Source organism: Strongylocentrotus purpuratus, unplaced genomic scaffold (genome assembly GCF_000002235.5).
Source record: "Strongylocentrotus purpuratus isolate Spur 01 unplaced genomic scaffold, Spur_5.0 spur5_scaffold_19, whole genome shotgun sequence".
Taxonomy (NCBI): domain Eukaryota; kingdom Metazoa; phylum Echinodermata; class Echinoidea; order Camarodonta; family Strongylocentrotidae; genus Strongylocentrotus; species Strongylocentrotus purpuratus.
The window spans coordinates 28,563,697-28,585,278 of record NW_022145604.1 but is presented as its reverse complement, the minus strand read 5'-3'; the positions used below and the strand labels follow the sequence as shown (position 1 = coordinate 28,585,278).

Below are 21,582 nucleotides of genomic sequence, written 5' to 3'. Positions count from 1 at the left end.
TACGAAACTGTAACAGATCCACTATTGTCCGTAGCCCTTGGTGTACTCCAAGACACTGCCTTAGACGCTGTTGTTGTGTACTGATTTCCAAGATTCCCAGGGCAGTAGGTGAAACTTGGTCTCGTGGTATCTGTTTCAGGAAAAATTATTAATAACAAAAATGTTTCATTGTTTCTACTTAACCAAGAGCCAAAGGGGATCGATGAACAAGTTCCCACCAGGTTTCACCCATGCAGTTTGCCGTTTGGTCTACCACCAGTTCGTCTTATACCCAATTGGTCTATTCCCATTCGGTCTACACCACCAAGCCCGTCTATTATCCACATGGTCTCATAATCATTACGTCAATCACTCATTTGGTCAAAGTGAAAATCGGGCTTATTCCCAGTTTATCTAATGGCCGTTGTGTCTACCCATTATGGTCTAATAATCATTTAATCATGAACAATAATAATCATCAAAGAATTATTAGACCTAATGGATGATGGCGATCTCCTGCGTTTTCTGTAATTTATTTTTTTTCATTGAAAAATATTTATAAAAATTATAATAATGTATAATGAAGAAATAATTGTTACTTTATGTATATGATTAAGTTCTATATTGATAACGCAGAGAAAAAACAACAACAAATAAACAAATAAACGAAATAATTATTTGATCATGTCGATAGTGGACTGGATTGGGGTATATGAGAACAGACCAATTGGATAGTAGAAGAACTAGTTGTAGACAAAAATGCTTTAAACCCTAGCAGACACCATACAAAATGCCTGGCAGTGGTCAGTCATGATATAAAAGGTTATGCCTGAACATTTCGATCAGGTTTCATCAATTTTTTCGAAGTACATCATTGAAATGGCAGTAGCCTTATTTACACCTTATTCAATTCAATTCATTGAATATTTATTCCCGTCTTAAAAACAAATTGAGAGTATCATGCATATATTTCAGATTTTGGAAGTAGGCGGAATATCCTAAAGCACTAGTCTTGTTGTGGGATCACCATAACAAAACCTGCCTGCTGACAACATTAAACATTAACAAAATTTAACAATATTAGTTGAAATGGTCTTTAAATTTTGTCTTTATAATATTTAGATCACTAGGCACCAAACAAAGATCTGGGAGGCGTTTCATGAAACAATTAGTCAGTGGTTTTCACCGACTAATATCATGTTCACCGACAATTTAGTCAGCGCTGACTAAATTTGACCAATCACAGGCCTGGAAAATAGTCGGTGACAAAATAATTGTCGGTGAATATGATATTAGTCGGTGAAAACCACCGACTAATTGTTTCATGAAACGCCCCCCAGAGCTCAAATATGATGGAGCCATTGGGTCAACAACAAAAAATGACGTTATTAAAATTTAGTTAGAACACATCTATTCTTAGAAAGTAAAATTTACCTGGAGGTGGTGGTGGTGGTGGACTACGCCGTCGTCGCCGCCGGCGATCCCAAAACGCTTTTGATTAAATTCATTGAATGGTTTATTTAAGTAAAAAGATCAATTTAAAAATAAACATTCGCATTAGCATTCAAAAAACCGAATTGCTGAGAATGATGAAGCATATCAAAAGATTACATTTCAAAAGCATTAAAATTGAAAATGAAATATTATTGGGTATGTAAACAACAAAAATATTAGCTTTTAATAAATGTGTACAGTTAATAATCAGATCTATGACATTTGTATAAAAAGGAGCAAATAAGAAATCCTTTCGGATTTGATCTTGGATATATTCAAATGTGATAAACAGATGAATCAAGGTATATAATCAATAAAACGTAAATATTTGCATAGTTAGAAAAAGTTTATTGGAGATTTATAAAGAATCTAGTTAATGTATAATCTTGAGTTCTGATATGGGAATCGTGTTTTGAGAGAAAATTGCTATGATTTATTATGGATTGTTTATCCTGCAGTAGATTGGTTGTTGAAACGGTGAAATAAAAACAACACACAAAAAATAATAATTATATTAATACTGTGTATAATAAATGGTTAGGAGAAAATAACAAAATTATTGGGAAAAAAATGTCCTCCTTGTTTTTGCAGTGTTGGTGGAATGTTCCTTTCTAAATTTATTCTTTTGAGCGACCAGCAATTTTCTTTTTAATAGTGGAGCCTTATAAGTATAATGGAAAATTCAATGTTACAAAGGTTTGGAAATAAAATTTGTGGAATTGAAAACAATATAATGTAATGTAATATATATACATAAATAGAGAAAGGAAAATGATGGAAAAAGGTGGAATTTAGAAATAAAAAGAATGTCGTTCTAATGAGCTGTCAGTCTCGTGGGCTTTACGAAAAGTGAGCAAACATGGAACGGGACCTTCATTTTTTTGTGAGTAGACCGTCACAATCTCATGAACTGTCAACATTTTGAGAGAAAAGACAAGCGAGAACAAAATTATTGGTTTCGCCTGCTCCCGGTTGCGATTTTCAATTCCGTAGTAATGTTTCAGTTTAATGGCCAGTTTGGTAAAGGCCTTCCCATAATCTCAGCGCCTTCTTACGTATCTGCTTAAACGGGTTTTTTTCGGTCCGTTTTGTTTACTGCAAGTACTGCAAGGATTCTCAGATGCCCATTTATAATTATACATCTTTTTCCAAACATAGTCGTTGTCAAGTTTAAATCCGACAGAGCGCCTTGGATCTCGCAAATCATAATCATGATTTTGGATAATAAAACAAGTGAGAGACAGAGGATTTAGATGGGAAGGATAAAGTGTAAGACAATATGCATTGGTTTTTGATCAAGGCTACAATAACTCACCTGTATTCTCAGTGAAAAATGACATGAAGACAATCCAAAGGAGGAGGATTTTGATGAACTTTCTGCAGTCCGCCATTCCGAATCTGTTGATTGTTTATAGCAGAATTTGACAATTTGTTTAATGGAAATGCCTGAGGTCATAATGATGAATTAAAAAAAAAAAAAATATTAAAAAAAGTGTAAAAACCCAAAGAAGAGCTGTACTTACCTTTTTCCGTTTTATTTAAATGTTAAACAATTCATTACTTTTCCATCAACTACATTGAATAATCACTACAAGTATTAGGCCAACACAAAAATGAATACGTTTACATCCTTGTATTCAGTTTCTCACTTGTTTAAAGGGAATTCCTACCTTACAGGTGCTATGTCCCATTTGCAGGCCAAAAAAAATGAAAAGGTTAAATTCCAACGGCATTTGAAAGATAATACCAATTTAGAACTACCCTAAAAAAAGGGGGGGGGCTTGAAAATGACTTTGAGTGGGAAAATAACGACTATTAGTTGTCGATTCGACTTAAGAGCTATAGAGACAGTAAGTAATAGTCTGGTTTTCAGACCATTGTACCAAATGGTCGATCGTTTTATGCTGCGCAAAGATTCAATCAGTTTAATTTTGGCCATTATACAAGAAGTGGGTTATTGATGTAGACAAATGCTCATGTACCCTTTACAGCTCATTTTATGGATGTTATTACCAAAGAAGAAGAAAGCCAAACAGTCACTCAATAGTATAGTATTAATGACTGCTTTGAGAGAAATAGTTGTTTTATTACGCTCAAGGGAAGGTTAGAATTGTGCTATTCCCCGAGGCTTGCCGAGGGGAATAGCCCAATTGTAACCTTCCCGAGAGCGTATGAAAACAACTATTTCTCGAATATTAAAGCAGTCATTAATACTTTTATATGCCGAAAAAAAATAGACTAAAAAATAAAAAATAATTTACATTTTTGTCGAAGACGGGATTCGAACTCTTGCATACAACAAGAGGTGTATCGAAAACCAACGCTTAGACCACTCGGCTATCGCGCGCCGTTAACATGCTTGTCAGTTTTCTCCAATATATACATTAAAATGGATTGAAAACGGCTCCGCGTGAGGGATGCTTCGCAAAAGCTCCATGAAACGGACCCTTCTTTTACTTTTGCAATGCATATTGGCACGAACTTAGATCAAGATCTATCGGCAGATGTTGTTTTTTTGTTTTTGAGAGTTAATTTTCGTCTTCATGTCAACAATGCAAGATAAAATTGTCGGTAAGATCGATCGAGATTCAATTGTATTGAAATTGCCGACCAATTTTTCGCACACGTATGGTATCCTCCATCGCTCAAACCATTTTTTAACATGTAAACCTATGGGGTAACCATGGAGACTGACCTATTTTTTTAATAACCATGGTTATTAAAAATATTGAAATGTTTTAAGCATGGTTACCGGGAATTTTACAGGAACAGTTGAAGTTTATGAATGCAATTCGACCAATCAGATGGCTGGATTTCTTAAGTGAGGTATATAATGTCTGACAGTGAAGTCTAACAAGTAAACGGGTTTCCTTGCATAATTTGGATATAGAGTGGTAAAGTATGACGTCATCAAAAATCTATTTTAAAAAATGGTGAATTTCTCAATTTTGTTCTTCATTTCCATGTTCATAACATTACAAGCCAGAGCAATATAACACTGAGTTCCTACAGGACATCTATTTATTCAGATGGTCATATCTCAGCCAATACTTAACATATTTCTTTCATTTCAAAACTTTTACACTATGAATAAAGCTATTCACTCTTACCCTATACCAGTAATTCCTCAAATTTTCATCTAGTAAACCCGAAATTACTTATATTGCCCATAGATCCATAAAACACCATGGTCCTGACCTATGGAACTCTCTCCCAGAATCTTTTAAATTATGTTGCTCTATCTACTCATTTAAGGCCAAAGTTAAAACGATGTTATTATCACAATACTCAAGGTAGAATTGTTGTGTCAACTCTTTATTCTTTATCATGTCATCTCTTATTTCATTCGAATTATTTCACCATCGTCATCATCATATTCATCATCATCATCATCATCATCATCATCTTCATCATCATCATCATCATCCTCATCTGCATCACCATCATCGAAATTTGTATTTCCAATGAACTATCCGTTTCTGCTTAATAATTGTGTTCATAAATTTCATGAGTTTTTGTCTGGGGCTGGCGTATTATCAAGCAATCTGCTTACAATGACAGTGCTTCTTCCGCAAATAATGTTATAATGTGTTATAATGTTTGAGAAAATTTTGTATTTGTAACAGTTTGTCATTTCATTTTTGAAAATAACAGTGTATATATATATAAATATGTATTTGCTCATTTATGATTCATTGTCAGTAAAATACTTATTGTACTTAATATTTTTGTTATCGAAAAAATGAAAATTAATGCAGAAGAAAATAGAATAAAATCAAATCAAATATTCAATTGGTTTTCGACATTTGGACAGAAAAATATAGCACATCGACACGGTTTTTATCCTGGGTCCTCACAGTTACGAGGCAATTGCTTTGCCAATGAACCATGACTGTACGCAGCGGGGGCTAGGGTAGGGGGCAGTTCCCACAAATATATATATTTTTTTAAATGCAATAAATTATCAATAATTCATTGCATTTTACCACGGTCCCCAACATAAAAAAAATCTTCTGTGTGCCCATGCCTTGAGCCATAATGCATGGCCGTACAGAGGATTGTTGTATGTAACTGTGAGGCCCCATGATCAAAACCGTGTCGATGTGCTATATTAGTGCCCTTTTGATGGGCATTAATCCTCATTACTGTCATTTATGACTTAAGGGCGTAGGTCCCCTAGTTGATAAACATAGTAGCATACACATGCTTTAGCAGTCACACAAAACAAACACTGGCAAATTATTATTCAATAAGATCTGAGAACTTATACTGTTATCCAGATCTATTAGGAATAAATAATTATTTTAATAATTCCATAAAATGGGGTAAAAAAAAATATTCCAACTTTATGAGCAACAGTGTATTTCAAATAGCGCCTAAGGCCATTCCATGGTAGCTGCGACCATGAAAATCTCAGAATATGCAGTTCTGGGCCCCGTCTTACAAAGAGTTGATATTGATCCGAATCAATATCAAGTCCCTCAATCAATCCCAAGTTTGCAGTCTCCCATCTCTTATGTACATAGTTGTGATTGATATCAACCTCAAATATGTTGCGGTTGATATCAACTCTTTGTAATACAGGGCTCTGATATATAATTCCAAACGGGAACAGCACTTTGGTCGATTGTATAGTCAAGAAACATTGTTTTAAAGCTAAAGTAATATCAGTCTTGATAGGAAGCTATACAACATACAGAGTTTATTAATTACAATTTTATCACTTAAGACTCGATTTCAACCGCGACAACGATCATTGAATATTGTAAAACCGCATATACTTTCAATATGTTAATTTGAACCAAATTCATGACCCCAAACCAAAACTTTATTATGCATGTATATGACAACGCTACAGCAAGATTTAACAGTTGACTAAAACACCATACATCTTAAAATCAACTCACATTATTTCTTCAAGGTACACAGCCACAATATCCAAATTCTCCAATAGCCTCTTCTATCCCAGTATAAACTGTCTGCAAAACAGTAGCTCCCAGGTCTCAGAAAGCCGCATTCATGGCAAGTGGTTTCAAATATAAGAGCGCACTCGCCCGGTGAAATGTTTATTGAAAATCAAAGAATAGGGAGGGGTACTCAAATGCATCGCTATGATTCCCCATTTCGTTCGAACTGTTCAGTTTCTATCTTCATTGACTAGACTGTATATTTCCCACCTACAAGACGAGCAATGTAAATGATTACTCATGTCAAAATATATTAAAGGTACTATGTTCCCTTTTGCAGGCCAACAAAATGAAAAGGTTAAATTCCAATGGCATTTGAAAGATAATACTAATTTAGAACCCCCCTTAAAAAAAATGAGGCTTGAAAATGTCTTAAAGTGGGAAAATAACGACTATTAGTTGGCAAATCGACTTAGGAGCTATAGAGCCAATAAGTAATAGTCTTGATTTTCAGACCATTGTACCGCATGGTCGTACGTTTTATGCTGCGCAAAGATTCAATCAGTTTAATTTTTGCCATTACAAGAAGTGGGTTATTGATGTAGACAAATCCTTTACAGTTCATTTTATGTTATTACCAAAGAAGAAGAAAAAGCCAGTCAGTCACTCAATACTGACAATAGTGTCTGACAGTGAAGTCTAGCAAGTAAACTGGTTTTCTTGCATAATTTTAATATAAGGACACTGCTAACGTTTAAATTTCACAGATAGGACATACATGACATATTCATAATTCCTGCAAAGTTCTACAGAATTTGAGGTTGGCTGCAAAAGGGACATAGTATCTTTAAGATAAAAAAGAAGATTTTTTTTTTTTAATGTTATTTTATCTAACACAGCGGATGTATTCAGCAATAACGGGCGGCGATCCCGGGGAAAGGGATAAGCTAGGGGAACCTTCCCCCTCGGAAATTTTGAAAAATGAAAACAAAACAACAACATTACAATAAAGAGTAAAGGCTGCGACCATTGGTTCGGGATTGTTCTAAAACAGCTCAATTTCACCTCTGATTTTTTTTTCTCGCTCAGTCGCTACGTTCCATTACAGAGATTGCTAGTACTTAATCTTTACAATATTGTCGCAGATTTCTTAACCGTACGTATTGAACAGGTAGAGGCTCCCGTGTTTTACAAATGCTATATTCCCTGTAAACTTCCAATATGACCTATTGCAAGGTCAGCTACTCAGGCGGGACGTCGGAGTGGGGGTAGGGGGAGGGACCCTCTCCCTGGAAATGTAAGAGGGGTCCTCATCCACAATTTAGAAAAACCTTCCTTTTTTTGGTCTAAAAATGTGATTTAAAGATACATTTAAGTAAGATTGTGACGTGCATATTAAGACCACACTTTGATTTGCCTGTGTGACCCCCCTCTTCCCACTCATATCAGGCAACTATCCCGCCACTCCCTCTCGCTCCTCTCAAGGCATCATGTTGAACCATCTTTCTCTCAGGATGCTACCCTGACAGAGCATTGAAAACTGCTACTCCCAAACAGTGGAATAACATACCCAAATTTCTTTGCAACCAACAATCTCTCAATACCTTTAAAAAATATATATCAGAACTCGCCTCTTCTGATAATAACATAATTGTAAAGCGCATTTGAACATATGTGGAAAATGCGCTATATAAATACATTATTATTATCATTATTCTGCTATTCGTCATCTCTCATTCGGTATCCGAATATAACGTTTTTTCTTCTACTTAAACAAAACAAATTATTGAGAAAATTACAATTTTATCGAAGAACCTAAAAGACAAATAATGATACCTGCAAACTCATGAAGACGACCGAGCTATGAGTGATTATCGAGAACAGAAATATTGTTTTTAAAAATTGCCGTGATGCTAAAAAAAAGTGGTCAAATTGATCCCTATCAACAACAATGTGGTAACTTTGGTCATTGTTTGGCCCAAAATTACTGTTTTTTATTGATTTTTGTCTAACATCAGACCAAAATTTCCAGTCAGAATCAATTGATGGGCGGGTTTTGACATCCAAATCCAATGTAGGAATGTGCGTTGAAATCAGAACAATCAATCTCATTGAATGAATTTACACAGTTCGGACTCCTTTGGTCATTTGGCCTCTTCGACCTAAACTGACCATTTACACTATTTTTGAATCAAACAAGGGATTTTAGTGACCAGGGCGTTTCAATTGGCTTTAAATTCCGGGGGGATCAGATTTGGTTTTGACGGGCGTGTGCCGTTGAAGCTTCGAAACTCCTACCTATCTTTATGGGTCATTTTGGCGGATTTTTCTCGAAGTAAAGCCCATTTTTTCAAAAATGGGGTGTTTGCATGTCAATCACTCGGAAAATTTTCATATTTTTCAAAATTTGAAAAAAGCGGACCCATGTTAAGGGGTATTTTTGTGAAAAGTTACCCAGTAGAGCTGTATACCCCGTATGTCGTAATATGTGAGTACCCCCGGGTTTAAATTGAGCAGAATTTAGATGGGGAAGATTTTATAATAGACTGGTCCTAGGTGGAATTTTGTGCTGATTTTAGAAATATTAGTCGTATTAACGTCTCCCTTGACATTTTTTGTATTTTTTGTCATATTTGGGGTAAAAATGAACATGTGCATAGTCCTTAGAGGCCGAACTAACCATAATGTCGTCAGCAGGGTCAATAAGACATTTTTTAAATCAGCGCAACATTTTAACCCGGATAAGCTAATCAAACCTTCCCCACCAGAATTCTGATTACAGGCTTTTATCTACTAAAGGTATATGTTTACTCGATTGCGGTTATTTTCTATGATTTATGTACTAAGTCTCACTTTGCCTTTTGTTCTTCCTAGGGGTAGAACAAGGCAAGTTTTTAGGGGATTTTAAAACAGTTCCCAGGGTTTTTTCCCCAGCACGATATTTAAAATACCTTTATTTTATTGCCTAACTATACCTTTGATAGGCCCGTAAATTTAACTTTTGTTATCTTAAATCTGCTCTGCTCCGGTAACCAATACCCTTGGTATGTTTTCTCAAAATCATCACAAGCTTTTCACGTTGACGCGTCTTTCATATTGATAATAATAATGATGATAATAATGATAATAATAATAAAAGTAACATTAATAATGATAATAAAAACAATAATGATAAAAATGATAATAATACTTATCGTAATAATAATGAAAACACCTATTGGAATGGGGCACTCACGGAGTAGCAGCTCACATGTCAGCGACTTTTCAAGTACCCCTTTTTATTCGTAATAAGTAACATTTTCCCCTTCCAATAAGCGCGCATTTTCACTTCTAATAAGTGCCCCTTTCAAATTGTAATGTTACTTCGTTACTTTCGAGAAAATACTGAAAATTGCCATCTGATAAGTGTACTTTTTACCTATATTCCCACTGTCACTTACAATTTTTTTCTTCAACAAAGAACATTTAGTTACTATCATAACTGAGTCTCACTTGTGGTTTTCTCCTGAGGGAACAACGAGGTATATTTAGAGGGATTTTTAACAGTCCCTCGATTTTTCCTAAGCACCACATGAACAATACTTTTCCTCTCTGCCCACCTCATAGGTTGATGCGTAAAGTTAACTAAAATTATTTTCTAATTCCTTTTACATCTTAAATCTACTCTACTTTGGTAAAGCCGGTAACCAGTAAACAAATAACAAACCATATTTCCTAGCAACATGTACAAAAGAAGAAGGATATAAATAGTAATCTTAATCTATTATGACAATGCCACATATTCAAGTCATTTTTACTGGGCATGCTCATCAATAATGCTCTAATAAAGAAGGATGATAACAGAAGAAGAAAAAATTAGGGGGGGGGTAAAAATTGTTTTGAAAATGTCATAAGATTAAACATGAAAAGAATTGATGATTGATTCACTATTCCTTCCAAAAGCGATTAATAACATTGCATGTCTGCTATTCATTCCTCCTCTACCAGGTACGGGAAATGCTTGTAGCTGTAAACACAATAACTATATAGTAACAGGAATAATCTAAGCAAGCATTTTTCTCCGCTTCCACCTCATCATCCTCTTCTTCCTTTTCTTCTAACTCTTCTTCAAACTTCTACTGCTTCTTTTATTACTATCAAAGTTAATATGTTTATTATTATTATTATTATTATCATTAATCTCTGTTGTCATTATACTAATCATTATCAGGCGCGGATCTACGGGGGGGGGGGGGGTTTAGGGGGTTTAAACCCCCCCCCCCCTTGGGCGGCCCAAAAAAAAAAGGAATAAAAAAAAAAAAAAAAAAAAAAAAGAACGCACGCTGGAGAGAAACCCTTTCAAGTGCAAATATTGTGAGAAGATATTCAACTCATCTGGTAACTTAACCAAACACATGATAACTCTGGATATAACTGTGTATTTAACTGTTACTTGATTTAAAAAGACGTTATCATGCACTGCTTTTTATGGTCTCCATTGTGTTAATAGATGCCAGGAAAACATCACTTACGGGGTTGAAATAAACACCCAAAAAAAAATCGGCTCGCCGCTTCGCGGCTCGTGGACGATGCTCCGCATCGTCATTATTGGTAACCCCCCCCCCTCCCTTAGCAAAAAGCTAGATCCGCCCCTGATTATCCATCATCAAAATCAAAGACTTGATGATGTCCAAGACTGACTTTCTCATCCAGAACTGTTCATGATATTGTTCATAATATTTTCTTCAACAAAGAACATTAATGTACTATAATAGCTGAGTGTCCCTTGTGGTTTTCTCCGAGGGGTACAAGGTTTATTTAAGGGGAATTTTAAAAGGCCCCAGATTTCTCCTAAGCACCATATGAACAATACCTTTCCCGTCCTGCAGACCTTATTGGTGGATGCACTCAGTTAACCCTATTTTTTTTACTTTTAGATCTTAAATCTACTCTGCTTTGGTAAAGCCGTTAACCAGTATAAAACAAACCATATTTCCTACCAACATGTACAAAAGAAAAATATTGAAAATAGCACTCATTTTATATCTAATATGACAATGCCACACATTTAAGTCATTTAAACTGGGGATGTTTATCAATAGTGCGCTAATACACGAGGATGATAACAAAAGGACAAATGGTTGAAGGGGGGGGGTAACACTTGTTTTGAAAATGTCGTAAGATTAAATATGGAAATAATTGTATACTAATTTACCGTTCCTTCCCGATTCCATTACAATAATTGAATGTCTGTTATTCATTTAACCACTACCCGGTACGATAAATGCTTGTAACTATGAACACAATAACTAGTAACAGGAATAAATCTTAGCAAGCTGTTTTCTCCGCTTCCACTTCATCCTCTTCTTCTTCTTCTTCCTCTTCTCCTTCTTCTTCTTCTTCTTCTTCTTCTACTTCTCCTTCTTCTTTTTCTTCTTCTTTCTTCTTCTTCTTCTTCTTCTTCTTCTTCTTCTTCTTCTACTGCTTCTATTATTGCTTTTATCATGATTTTTATTATTATTACTATCATTATCATTATCATGATTATTATCTTTATTATTGTTATGATGATTTTCTTAAATATCATTCTACAGTATTAATTATTAATTCCTATAAATTCATATTTTTTCTTTCAACAAAGAACATTAGGGTAATATAATAGCTGAGTTTCATTGAGTGGTTTTGTCCTGGGTGTAAAACAAGGTATATTTATGGAGTACTTACACTCCCCAGATTTTCCCCAAAGCACCACATGAACAATACTTCTTCCTCTCTGCCTACCAGGTGGATGGGTAAGGTTAACTCTATTTGTTTTTAATTAACAAATCTTAAATCTACTCTGCTTTGTTAAAACCGGTACCAAGTAAACAAACCATATTTCTTAGCAACATGTACAAAAGAAAAATGATAAAAATAGCACTCATTTAACTATTGTAAAAATGCACAGATTCAAGTCATTTATACTAGGGATCATCAATAATGCGCTAATAAACGAGGGTTATAACAAAAGGACAAAGGGCTGGAGGGGGGTAAATTTCTTTTTGAAAATGTCGTAAGATTAACTATGAAACGAATGGATGACTGATTTATCATTCCTTCCCGATGCCATTACAATAGTTGGATGTCTGACATTCATTTGACCTTTACTAGGTACGATAAATGCTTGTAACTATAAACACAATACCTAGTAACAGGAGTAAATCTTAGCTACCTGTTTTCCTCCACATCCACCTCATCCTATATTTGTTACATCTTTTTCTCCTTCTTCTTCTTGTTGTCTTTATCCATCTTCTTCTCCTTCTTTTTCTTCTTCTACTGCTTATATGATTACTTATCATGATTGTCATTATTATTGAAGGTAATACAAGGCTTTGGTATGGGGTCATGAATTTGGTTCAAATGAACATATTGGAAGCATATGCGATTTTACACTATTCAATGATCGTTGTCGCTGTTGAAATCGAGTCTAAAGTGATGAAATTGTAAATAATAAACAATTTATGTTGTATATATAGCTCCCTCTCAAGACTGATATCACTTTAGATTTAAAACAATGTTTCTTGACTAAAATCGACCAATTTGCTATTCCCGTTTGGAAATTATATATTCTGAGATTTTCATGGTCGCAGCTACCATGGAATGGCCTAAGCGCTATTTGAAGTATTTAATATTTTGATTATACATTTTCTCGAAAGCAGAAGTGTTTCAGTTTTTCTAGTGCTTGTAATACATCCACAGGGACATCAAAATATATCGAAATTTTGAAGAATTACTATCCATTAAATTTTCAAAATTTCAACAAAGAACATTTAGGTACTTTAATAGCTGAGTCTCATCGAGTGGTTTTCTCCTGGGGGTAAAAAAATGATATTAAAGGAGGGTTTTTAACAGTCCCCAGATTTTCCCCAAAGCACCACATGAACAATACCTTTCCTCTCTGCCTACCTCATAGGTGGATGCCTAAGGTTAACTCTATTTTTTTTTTTAAATCTTAGATCTACTCCGCTTTGGTAAAGCCGGTACCAATTTACAAACCATATTTCGTAAAAGCAACATGTACATACAAAAATAATAAAAATAGCAGTCATTTAACTATTGTGAAAATGCACAGATTCAGGTCGTTTAACCTAGGGATACTCATCAATAATGCGCTAATAAACGAGGATGATAACAAAAGGACAAAGGGCTGTAGGGGGTCCAAACAAAATTGAAAATGTCGTAAGATTATCTATGAAACGAATGGATGACTGATTTATCATTCCTTCCCGATGCCATTACAATAGTTGGATGTCTGACATTCATTTCACCTTTACCAGGTACGATAAATGCTTGTAACTATAAACACAATACCTAGTAACAGGAATAAATCTTAGCAAACTTTTCTCTTCCCTACCACCTCATTCCCTTTCTCTTTGTATTTTTCTTCCCTTTTTCCCTTTTTTTTTCTTCTTCTTCTTCTTTTACTTCTTATACTGCTTCTATGATTACGATTAATATTATCATGATTGTTATTATTATTGAACGTAATACAAAGCTTTGGTATGGGTTCATGAATTTTGGTTCAAATGAACACATTGGAAGCATATGCGATTTTTACAATATTCAATGATCGTTGTCGCGGTTGAAATATAGTCTAAAGTGATGAAATTGTAAATAATAAACTATTTATGTTGTATAGCTCCCTCTCAAGGCTGATATTACTTTAGCTTTAAAACAATGTTTTTTAACTACAATCGACGGATTTGCTTTTCCGTTTGGGAATTATTTATCAGAACTGCATATTCTGAGATTTTCATGGTCGCATCTACCATGGAATGGCCGTAGGCGCTATTTGAAATATTTGAAATTTTGATTATTCATTTTCTCGAAAGCGAAAGTGTTTTAGGGGCTTTTTTTTTTTTGTGCTTATAATATATCCACTGGGACTTCCAAATATATCTACATTTTAAAGAATTACCATCCATCCAATTTTTGGAAATTTCCAAAAACTTTGCATTACATTTAATAACATTATTGGTATTATTATCATCATTTTCTTAAATCTCATTGTATTAATTATTAATTCATATAAATTCATAATTTTGGTTTTAACAAAGAACATTCAGGTACTTTAATAGTTGAGTCTCACTGAGTGGTTTTCTCCTAGGAGTACAACAACCTCATCCCCTTTTTCTTTGTGTTTCTTTGTTGTTGTTGTTCTTCTTCCTCTTTACCTTCTTCTTCCTGTTTATTTTTCTTCTTCTACTTCTTTTTCTTTCCCTCGTATTCTCCATCTTCTTGTTCCTCTTATTTTTCTTCTTCTTGTTCTTCTACTTTTTTCAAATTCTACTACTACTATCATTATTATTATTATTATTATTATTATTATCATCATCATCATTATCATTAAAGGTAACACCAAGATTTGGTATGGGTTCGTGCGTTTGATTCAAATGAACATATTCGAAGCATATGCGATTTCACAATATTAAATGATCGTTGTCGCGGTCGACATCGAGTCTAAAGTGATGAAATTGTAAATAATAAACTTTTTTATATTGTACAGTTCCCTCTCAAGACTGATGTTACTTTAGCTTTAAAGCCCCACTGTACTACTTGTAGCTACTTCCTCCCTCTATATAGAAAACATTCCTAATCTGTGACCATTGGACCACATGATCCTCTTTTTCTCATGTTAATTGAGAGCTGAGTTTATGAGTTAGCCACCTGTCAGTGACCACCATGGATGGTCAAATCCCTCCTAGCCTAAAAAACGGCCTTTAAAACAATGTTTCCAGACTACAATCTACCGATTCGATATTCCTGTTTGGAAATTATATATCAGAACTGCATATTCTGAGATTTTCATGGTCGCAGCCACCATAGAATGGCCTTAGGCTCTATTTTAAATATTTGAAATTTACCGGGAGCACCGGTAAAATATCGAATATTCATTTTCTCGAAAGCAGAAGTGTTGTGGGGGCTAAATTTTCTAGTGGTTATAATACTTCCACAGGGGCATCCAAATATATCAAAATTTAAAAAAATTACTATCCATCCAATTTTCAAAATTTCCCAAAACTTAGAATTACGTTTAAAACCATAAACGTTTTTTAATAATCATTACAAGGGGGGAGATGAAAAAAAAATTGACCAATAATGATGTTATACATGTTCATCAATATCAAAGACTTAGTGCCCAAGACCGACTTTCTCATCCAAAACTGTTCATGATATTGTTCAGAATTTTGTTCAGCAAAGGACATGAATATACTATAAAAGATTAGTTTTATTTAGTGGTTTTCTCCTAGATGTACAACAAGGTATATTTTAAAGGAATTTTTAACCGTCCCGGATATTTCCCAAAGCACCACATGAACAATACCGTTCCTTCTCTGCCTAACTCCCGGGCTACCTCATGGGTGGATGCGTAAAGTTAGCTGAAGTTATTTTTCTTTTTTTCTTTTAAATCTTAAATCTACTCTGCTTTGGTACAGTCGGTAACCAGTAAACAAACCATATTTCCTAGCAACATGTACAAAAGAAGATCAATAACAGTAACACTAATTTATCTATTGAGACAATGCTACAAATAGATGTACAACAAGATATATTTTAGGGGATGTTTTATTTTGCCCAAGCACCACATGAACAATATTTTCCCACACTGCCTACCTCATGGGTGGATGCGCTCAGTTAACACTATTTTTCTTCTTTCTTTTAATCCTCAATCTTACTCTGTTTTGGTACAACAAGTCACCAGTACACAAAGCATATTTCCTAGCAACATGTACATAAGAAAACGAATAAAAATAGTAATTTTTCATTTATAACGACAAGCAACAGCTTCAAGTCATTCTTACTAGAAATATTCATAACCAATGCGCTAATCAACAAGGATGATAACAAAAGAACAAAGACCTCTAGGGGGGATTTTGTTTTGAAAATGTCGTAAGATTAAATACGAAACGAATGGAAGACTGATATACCATTCCTTCCCAATGCCTTTACAAGAAGTGCATGTCTGCCATTCATTCAAACTTTACCAGGTTCGTTACATGCTTGTAACCAGGGGCGTACGCAGGATTTTTTTCAAGGGGGGGGGGGGTTAAAATCGGGGGGTGGTAAGCGTACACTTTTGTTTTTGTTTTTTGAGTCCAAAAAAAAATCGCAACGACTCAGCAAGCCGAAAAGTCGCTCAGTGGAGGGGGGGGGGGGGTTAAGCGGACACTTTTTGATCTCGAAATTTGAAAATTTCACATTTTTCTTGGTTGGGGGGGGGGGTAAGGTCACCATTTTTAGGTTAGCCGTGGGCATATTTTTTTTTCTTTTTCTTTTATAATGATAAAAAAAAAATCCAAAGGGGGGGGGGTTAGGTTTTTTTAGGGGGGTTAGCATACATAAAAATACCAAAGGGGGGGTTGAACCCCCAAACCCCCCCCCCCCCCCCTGCGTACGCCCCTGCTTGTAATTATAAACATAATACCTAGTAACAAGAATAAATCTAAGCAAGCATTTTTCCTCCGCTTCCACCTCATCCTCTTTTTGTATTCCTTCTTCTTCTTTTCTCATTCTTCTTCTCCCGTTCTCATTCTTCTTATACTTCTTCTTCTTCTTCCACTACACCTTCTTCTTCTTTGTTTTTCTTCTTTTTCTTCTTCTTGTTCTTCATTTTCCTTTTCTCCTTCTTTATATTTGTTTACTTCTTCCTCTTCTTGTTTTACTTCATCTTTATATTTTTTTTCTTCCTGTTCTTCTTGTTGTTCTACTTCTTTTTCTTCTACTTCGTCACCGTCTACTACTACTACTACTACTACTACTATTTCTAACACTATATAACTACCACTATTATTATTTGTATTATTATCATTATTCTTAATATTATAAGTATTTGTTATCATCGTTACAAGGGGGGATATCAACAACCATAATTATGTTATACATGTTCATCAATATCAAAGACTTAGTGCCCAAGACCGACTTTCTCATCCAAAACTGTTCATGATATTGTTCAGAATTTTGTTCAACAAAGGACATGAATATACTATAAAAGATTAGTTTTATTTAGTGGTTTTCTCCTAGATGTACAACAAGGTATATTTTAGGGGAATTTTTAACCGTCCCGGATATTTCCCAAAGCACCACATGAACAATACCGTTCCTTCTCTGCCTAACTCCCGGGCTACCTCATGGGTGGATGCGTAAAGTTAGCTGAAGTTATTTTTCTTTTTTTCTTTTAAATCTTAAATCTACTCTGCTTTGGTACAGTCGGTAACCAGTAAACAAACCATATTTCCTAGCAACATGTACAAAAGAAGATCAATAACAGTAACACTAATTTATCTATTGAGACAATGCTACAAATAGATGTACAACAAGATATATTTTAGGGGATGTTTTATTTTGCCCAAGCACCACATGAACAATATTTTCCCACACTGCCTACCTCATGGGTGGATGCGCTCAGTTAACACTATTTTTCTTCTTTCTTTTAATCCTCAATCTTACTCTGTTTTGGTACAACCAGTCACCAGTACACAAAGCATATTTCCTAGCAACATGTACATAAGAAAACGAATAAAAATAGTAATTTTTCATTTATAACGACAAGCAACAGCTTCAAGTCATTCTTACTAGAAATATTCATAACCAATGCGCTAATCAACAAGGATGATAACAAAAGAACAAAGACCTCTAGGGGGGATTTTGTTTTGAAAATGTCGTAAGATTAAATACGAAACGAATGGAAGACTGATATACCATTCCTTCCCAATGCCTTTACAAGAAGTGCATGTCTGCCATTCATTCAAACTTTACCAGGTACGATATTTGGTCTCTAGGGGGGATTTTGTTTTGAAAATGTCGTAAGATTAATTACGAAACGAATGGATGACGGATATACCATTCCTTCCCAATGCCTTTACAAGAAGTGCATGTCTGCCATTCATTCAACCTTTACCAGGTTCGTTACATGCTTGTAACCAGGGGCGTACGCAGGATTTTTTCAAGGGGGGGGGGGTTAAAATCGGGCCCAAAATATTTTGCTCCCGAAAATTTTAAAATCGCGCCGGCCGAAAAGTCGCTCAGTGGGGGGGGGGGGGGGGGGTCTCCATGGTTACCCCATAGGTTTACATGTTAAAAAATGGTCTGAGCGATCGAGGATACCGTATGTGTGCGAAGAATTGGTCGGTAATTTCAATACAATTGAATCTCGATCGATCTTACCGACAATTTTATCTTGCATTGTTGACATGAAGACGAAAATAAACTTCCAAAAACAAAAAAACAACATCTGCCGATAGATCTTGATCTAAGTTCGTGCCAATATGCATTGCAAAAGTAAAAGAAGGGTCCGTTTAATGGAGCTTTTGCGAAGCATTCATCATGCGAAGCCGGTTTCAATCCATTTTAATGTATATATTGTACAAAACTGTCAAGCATGGTAACACCGCGCGATGGCCGAGTGGTATAAGGCGTTGGTTGTAGATACATCACTCATTGTACGCAAGAGTTCGAATCTCATCTTCTATTTTTTTCGGCATATAAAAGTATTAATGACTGCTTTAATATTCGAGAAATAGTTGTTTTTATACGCTCTCGGGAAGGTTACAATTGGGCTATTCCCCTCGGCACGCCTCGGGTAATAGCACAATTTTAACCTTCCCTTGAGCGTATATAAACAACTATTGCTCTCAAAGCAGTCATTAATACTATACTATTATTATTTGTATTATTATCATTATTCTTAATATTATAAGTATTTGTTATCATCATTACAAGGGGGGATATCAACAACCATAATGATGTTATACATGTTCATCAATATCAAAGACTTAGTGCCCAAGACCGACTTTCTCATCCAAAACTGTTCATGATATTGTTCAGAATCTTTTTTCAACAAAGGGCATGAATAAATACTATAAAAGATTAGTTTTATTTAGTGGTTTTCTCCTAGGTATATTTAAGGGGAATTTGTAATAGTCCCTAGATTTTCCCCAGGCACTGAATGAATATTACCTTTCCGTTTGTGCTTACCTCATGGGTTGATGCGTAAAGTTGACTCAATTGTTACTTTAAATTTTGAATCTACTCTGCTTTGGTAAAGCCGGTAACCAGTAAACATTGCATATATCCTAGCAACATGTACCTAAGAAGAATTAAAATAGTAATTAATCATCTATAACGACAAGCAACATATTCAAGCCATTTATACTAGAGATGTTCATAACCAATGCTCTAGAAAATGTCGTAAAATAAATATGGAAATAATTGATGACTGATTCACCATTCCTTACGGCCAATGCCATGACAATAATTGCATGTCTGCCCTTCTTTTTACCTTTACCAGGTACGATACATGCTTGTAACTATAAACACAATACCTAGTAACAGGAATAAATCCAAGCAAACTGTCCTTCTCTATATCCTCCTCCTCTTTTTTGTATTCCTTCTTCTTCTTTTCTCCTTCTTCTTCTTTGTATTTCTTCTTGTTCTTCTTCTTGTTCTTCATATTCCTTTTCTCTTTCTTTATATTTGTTTACTTCTTCTTCTTCTATTACTTCTTCTTCATATTAGTTTCTTCCTGTTCTTCTTGTTGTTCTACTTCTTTTTCTTCTACTCCGTCAACGTCTACTACTACTACTACTACTACTTCTAACACTATATAACTACCACTATTATTATTTGTATTATTATCATTATTCTTAATATTATAAGTATTTGTTATCATCATTACAAGGGGGGGGGGATATCAACAACCATAATTATGTTATACATGTTTATAAATATCAAAGACTTGAGGTTTAACGACCCCCAGATTTTCCCCAAGCAATACATGAACAAAATATTTTTCCCCCTGTGCCTACCTCTTGGGTGGTTGCGTATTAAAGTTATCTCAACTTTTAAAAAAAAGTCTAAAATCTTCTCTGCTTTGGTAAGCCAGTTAACAAAGCTTGCTTAATAGCAACTGTACAAAATAAAAATGATAACAAATAGCACTCATTTAACTATTATGAAAATGCACAGATTCAAGTCATTTATACTAGGGATGTTCATCAATAATGCGCTAACAAACGAGGGTGATAACAAAAGGACAAAGGGGTGTAGGGGGTAAATTTCTTTTTTTAAATGTCGTAAGATTAATTATATACTTCACTTAAGAAATCCAGCCATCTGATTGGTCGAAATTGTATTCATAAACTTTAACTATTCCTGTAAAATTCCCGGTAAAATTCCAAACCCATGTAATAGTTCTCAAAAATAGTTCTAAAATCCCAGTAACCATGGTTACCGGGAAAATAGTTCTGTCTTGGTGAAATACCCATAGGTTTACATGTTAAAAAATGGTCTGAGCGATCGAGGATACCGTACGTGTGCGATGAATTGGTCGGTTATTTCAATACAATTGAATCTCGATCGATCTTACCGACAATTTTATCTTGCATTGTTGACATGAAGACGAAAATAAACTTCCAAAAAACAACATCTGCCGATAGATCCTGATCTAAGTTAGCCGTCTAAGGCGGTGATTTTAATTACATCATCGTTAGTACGCAAGAGATCGAATCCCATCTTCGACAAAAGTTTTTTTTTATTTTTTATTTTTTAGTCTACTCTCAAAGATACACTCATAAACAACCATGCAGATAAACTAGATAAAGGCCAATGTGGTGTCATAAGTTGACTCTTTTTTCGGCATATAAAAGTATTAATGACTGCTTTAATATTCGAGAAATAGTTGTTTTTATACGCTCTCGGGAAGGTTACAATTGGGCTATTCCCCTCGGCACGCCTCGGGCAATAGCACAATTCTAACCTTCCCTTGAGCGTATAAAACAACTATTTCTCTCAAAGCAGTCATTAATACTATACTATGAAACGAATGGATGAGCGATCTATCATTCCTTTCCGATGTCATTACAGTAGTTGGATGTCTGACATTCATTTAACCTTTACCAGGTACGATTTATAAACGCTTGTAACTATAAACACAATAACTAGTAACAGGAGTAAATCTTAGCTACCTGTTTTCTACCGCATCCACCTCATCCTATTTTTGTTACATCTTTTTCTCCTTTTTGTTGTTGTTGTTGTTGTTCTTCTTCTTCTTCTTCTTGTCTTTCTCCATCTTCTTCTCCTTCTTATTCTTCTTCTACTGCTTCTATGATTACTGTTAATATTATCATGATTGTCATTATTATTGAAGATATTACAAAGCTTTGGTATAGGGTCATGATTTTGGTTC

The 21,582-nt window shown here is 34.8% G+C and overlaps 1 protein-coding gene across 1 annotated transcript in view; it reads right to left on the bottom strand.

The window, feature by feature from the left end:
* LOC100890001 (sushi, von Willebrand factor type A, EGF and pentraxin domain-containing protein 1) overlaps window positions 1-2,865 on the bottom strand; it is a 35,246-nt gene extending 32,381 nt beyond the window's left edge. The window contains exons 1-3 of the mRNA XM_030989886.1: window positions 2,789-2,865; window positions 1,414-1,470; window positions 4-130 (exon numbers count right to left, since the gene is read on the bottom strand). Coding sequence (XP_030845746.1) covers window positions 4-130; window positions 1,414-1,470; window positions 2,789-2,864 — 260 coding nt within the window. The 5' untranslated portion in view covers window position 2,865. The remainder of the gene's footprint in view (window positions 1-3; window positions 131-1,413; window positions 1,471-2,788) is intronic.
* Window positions 2,866-21,582: the final 18,717 nt, after the last annotated feature.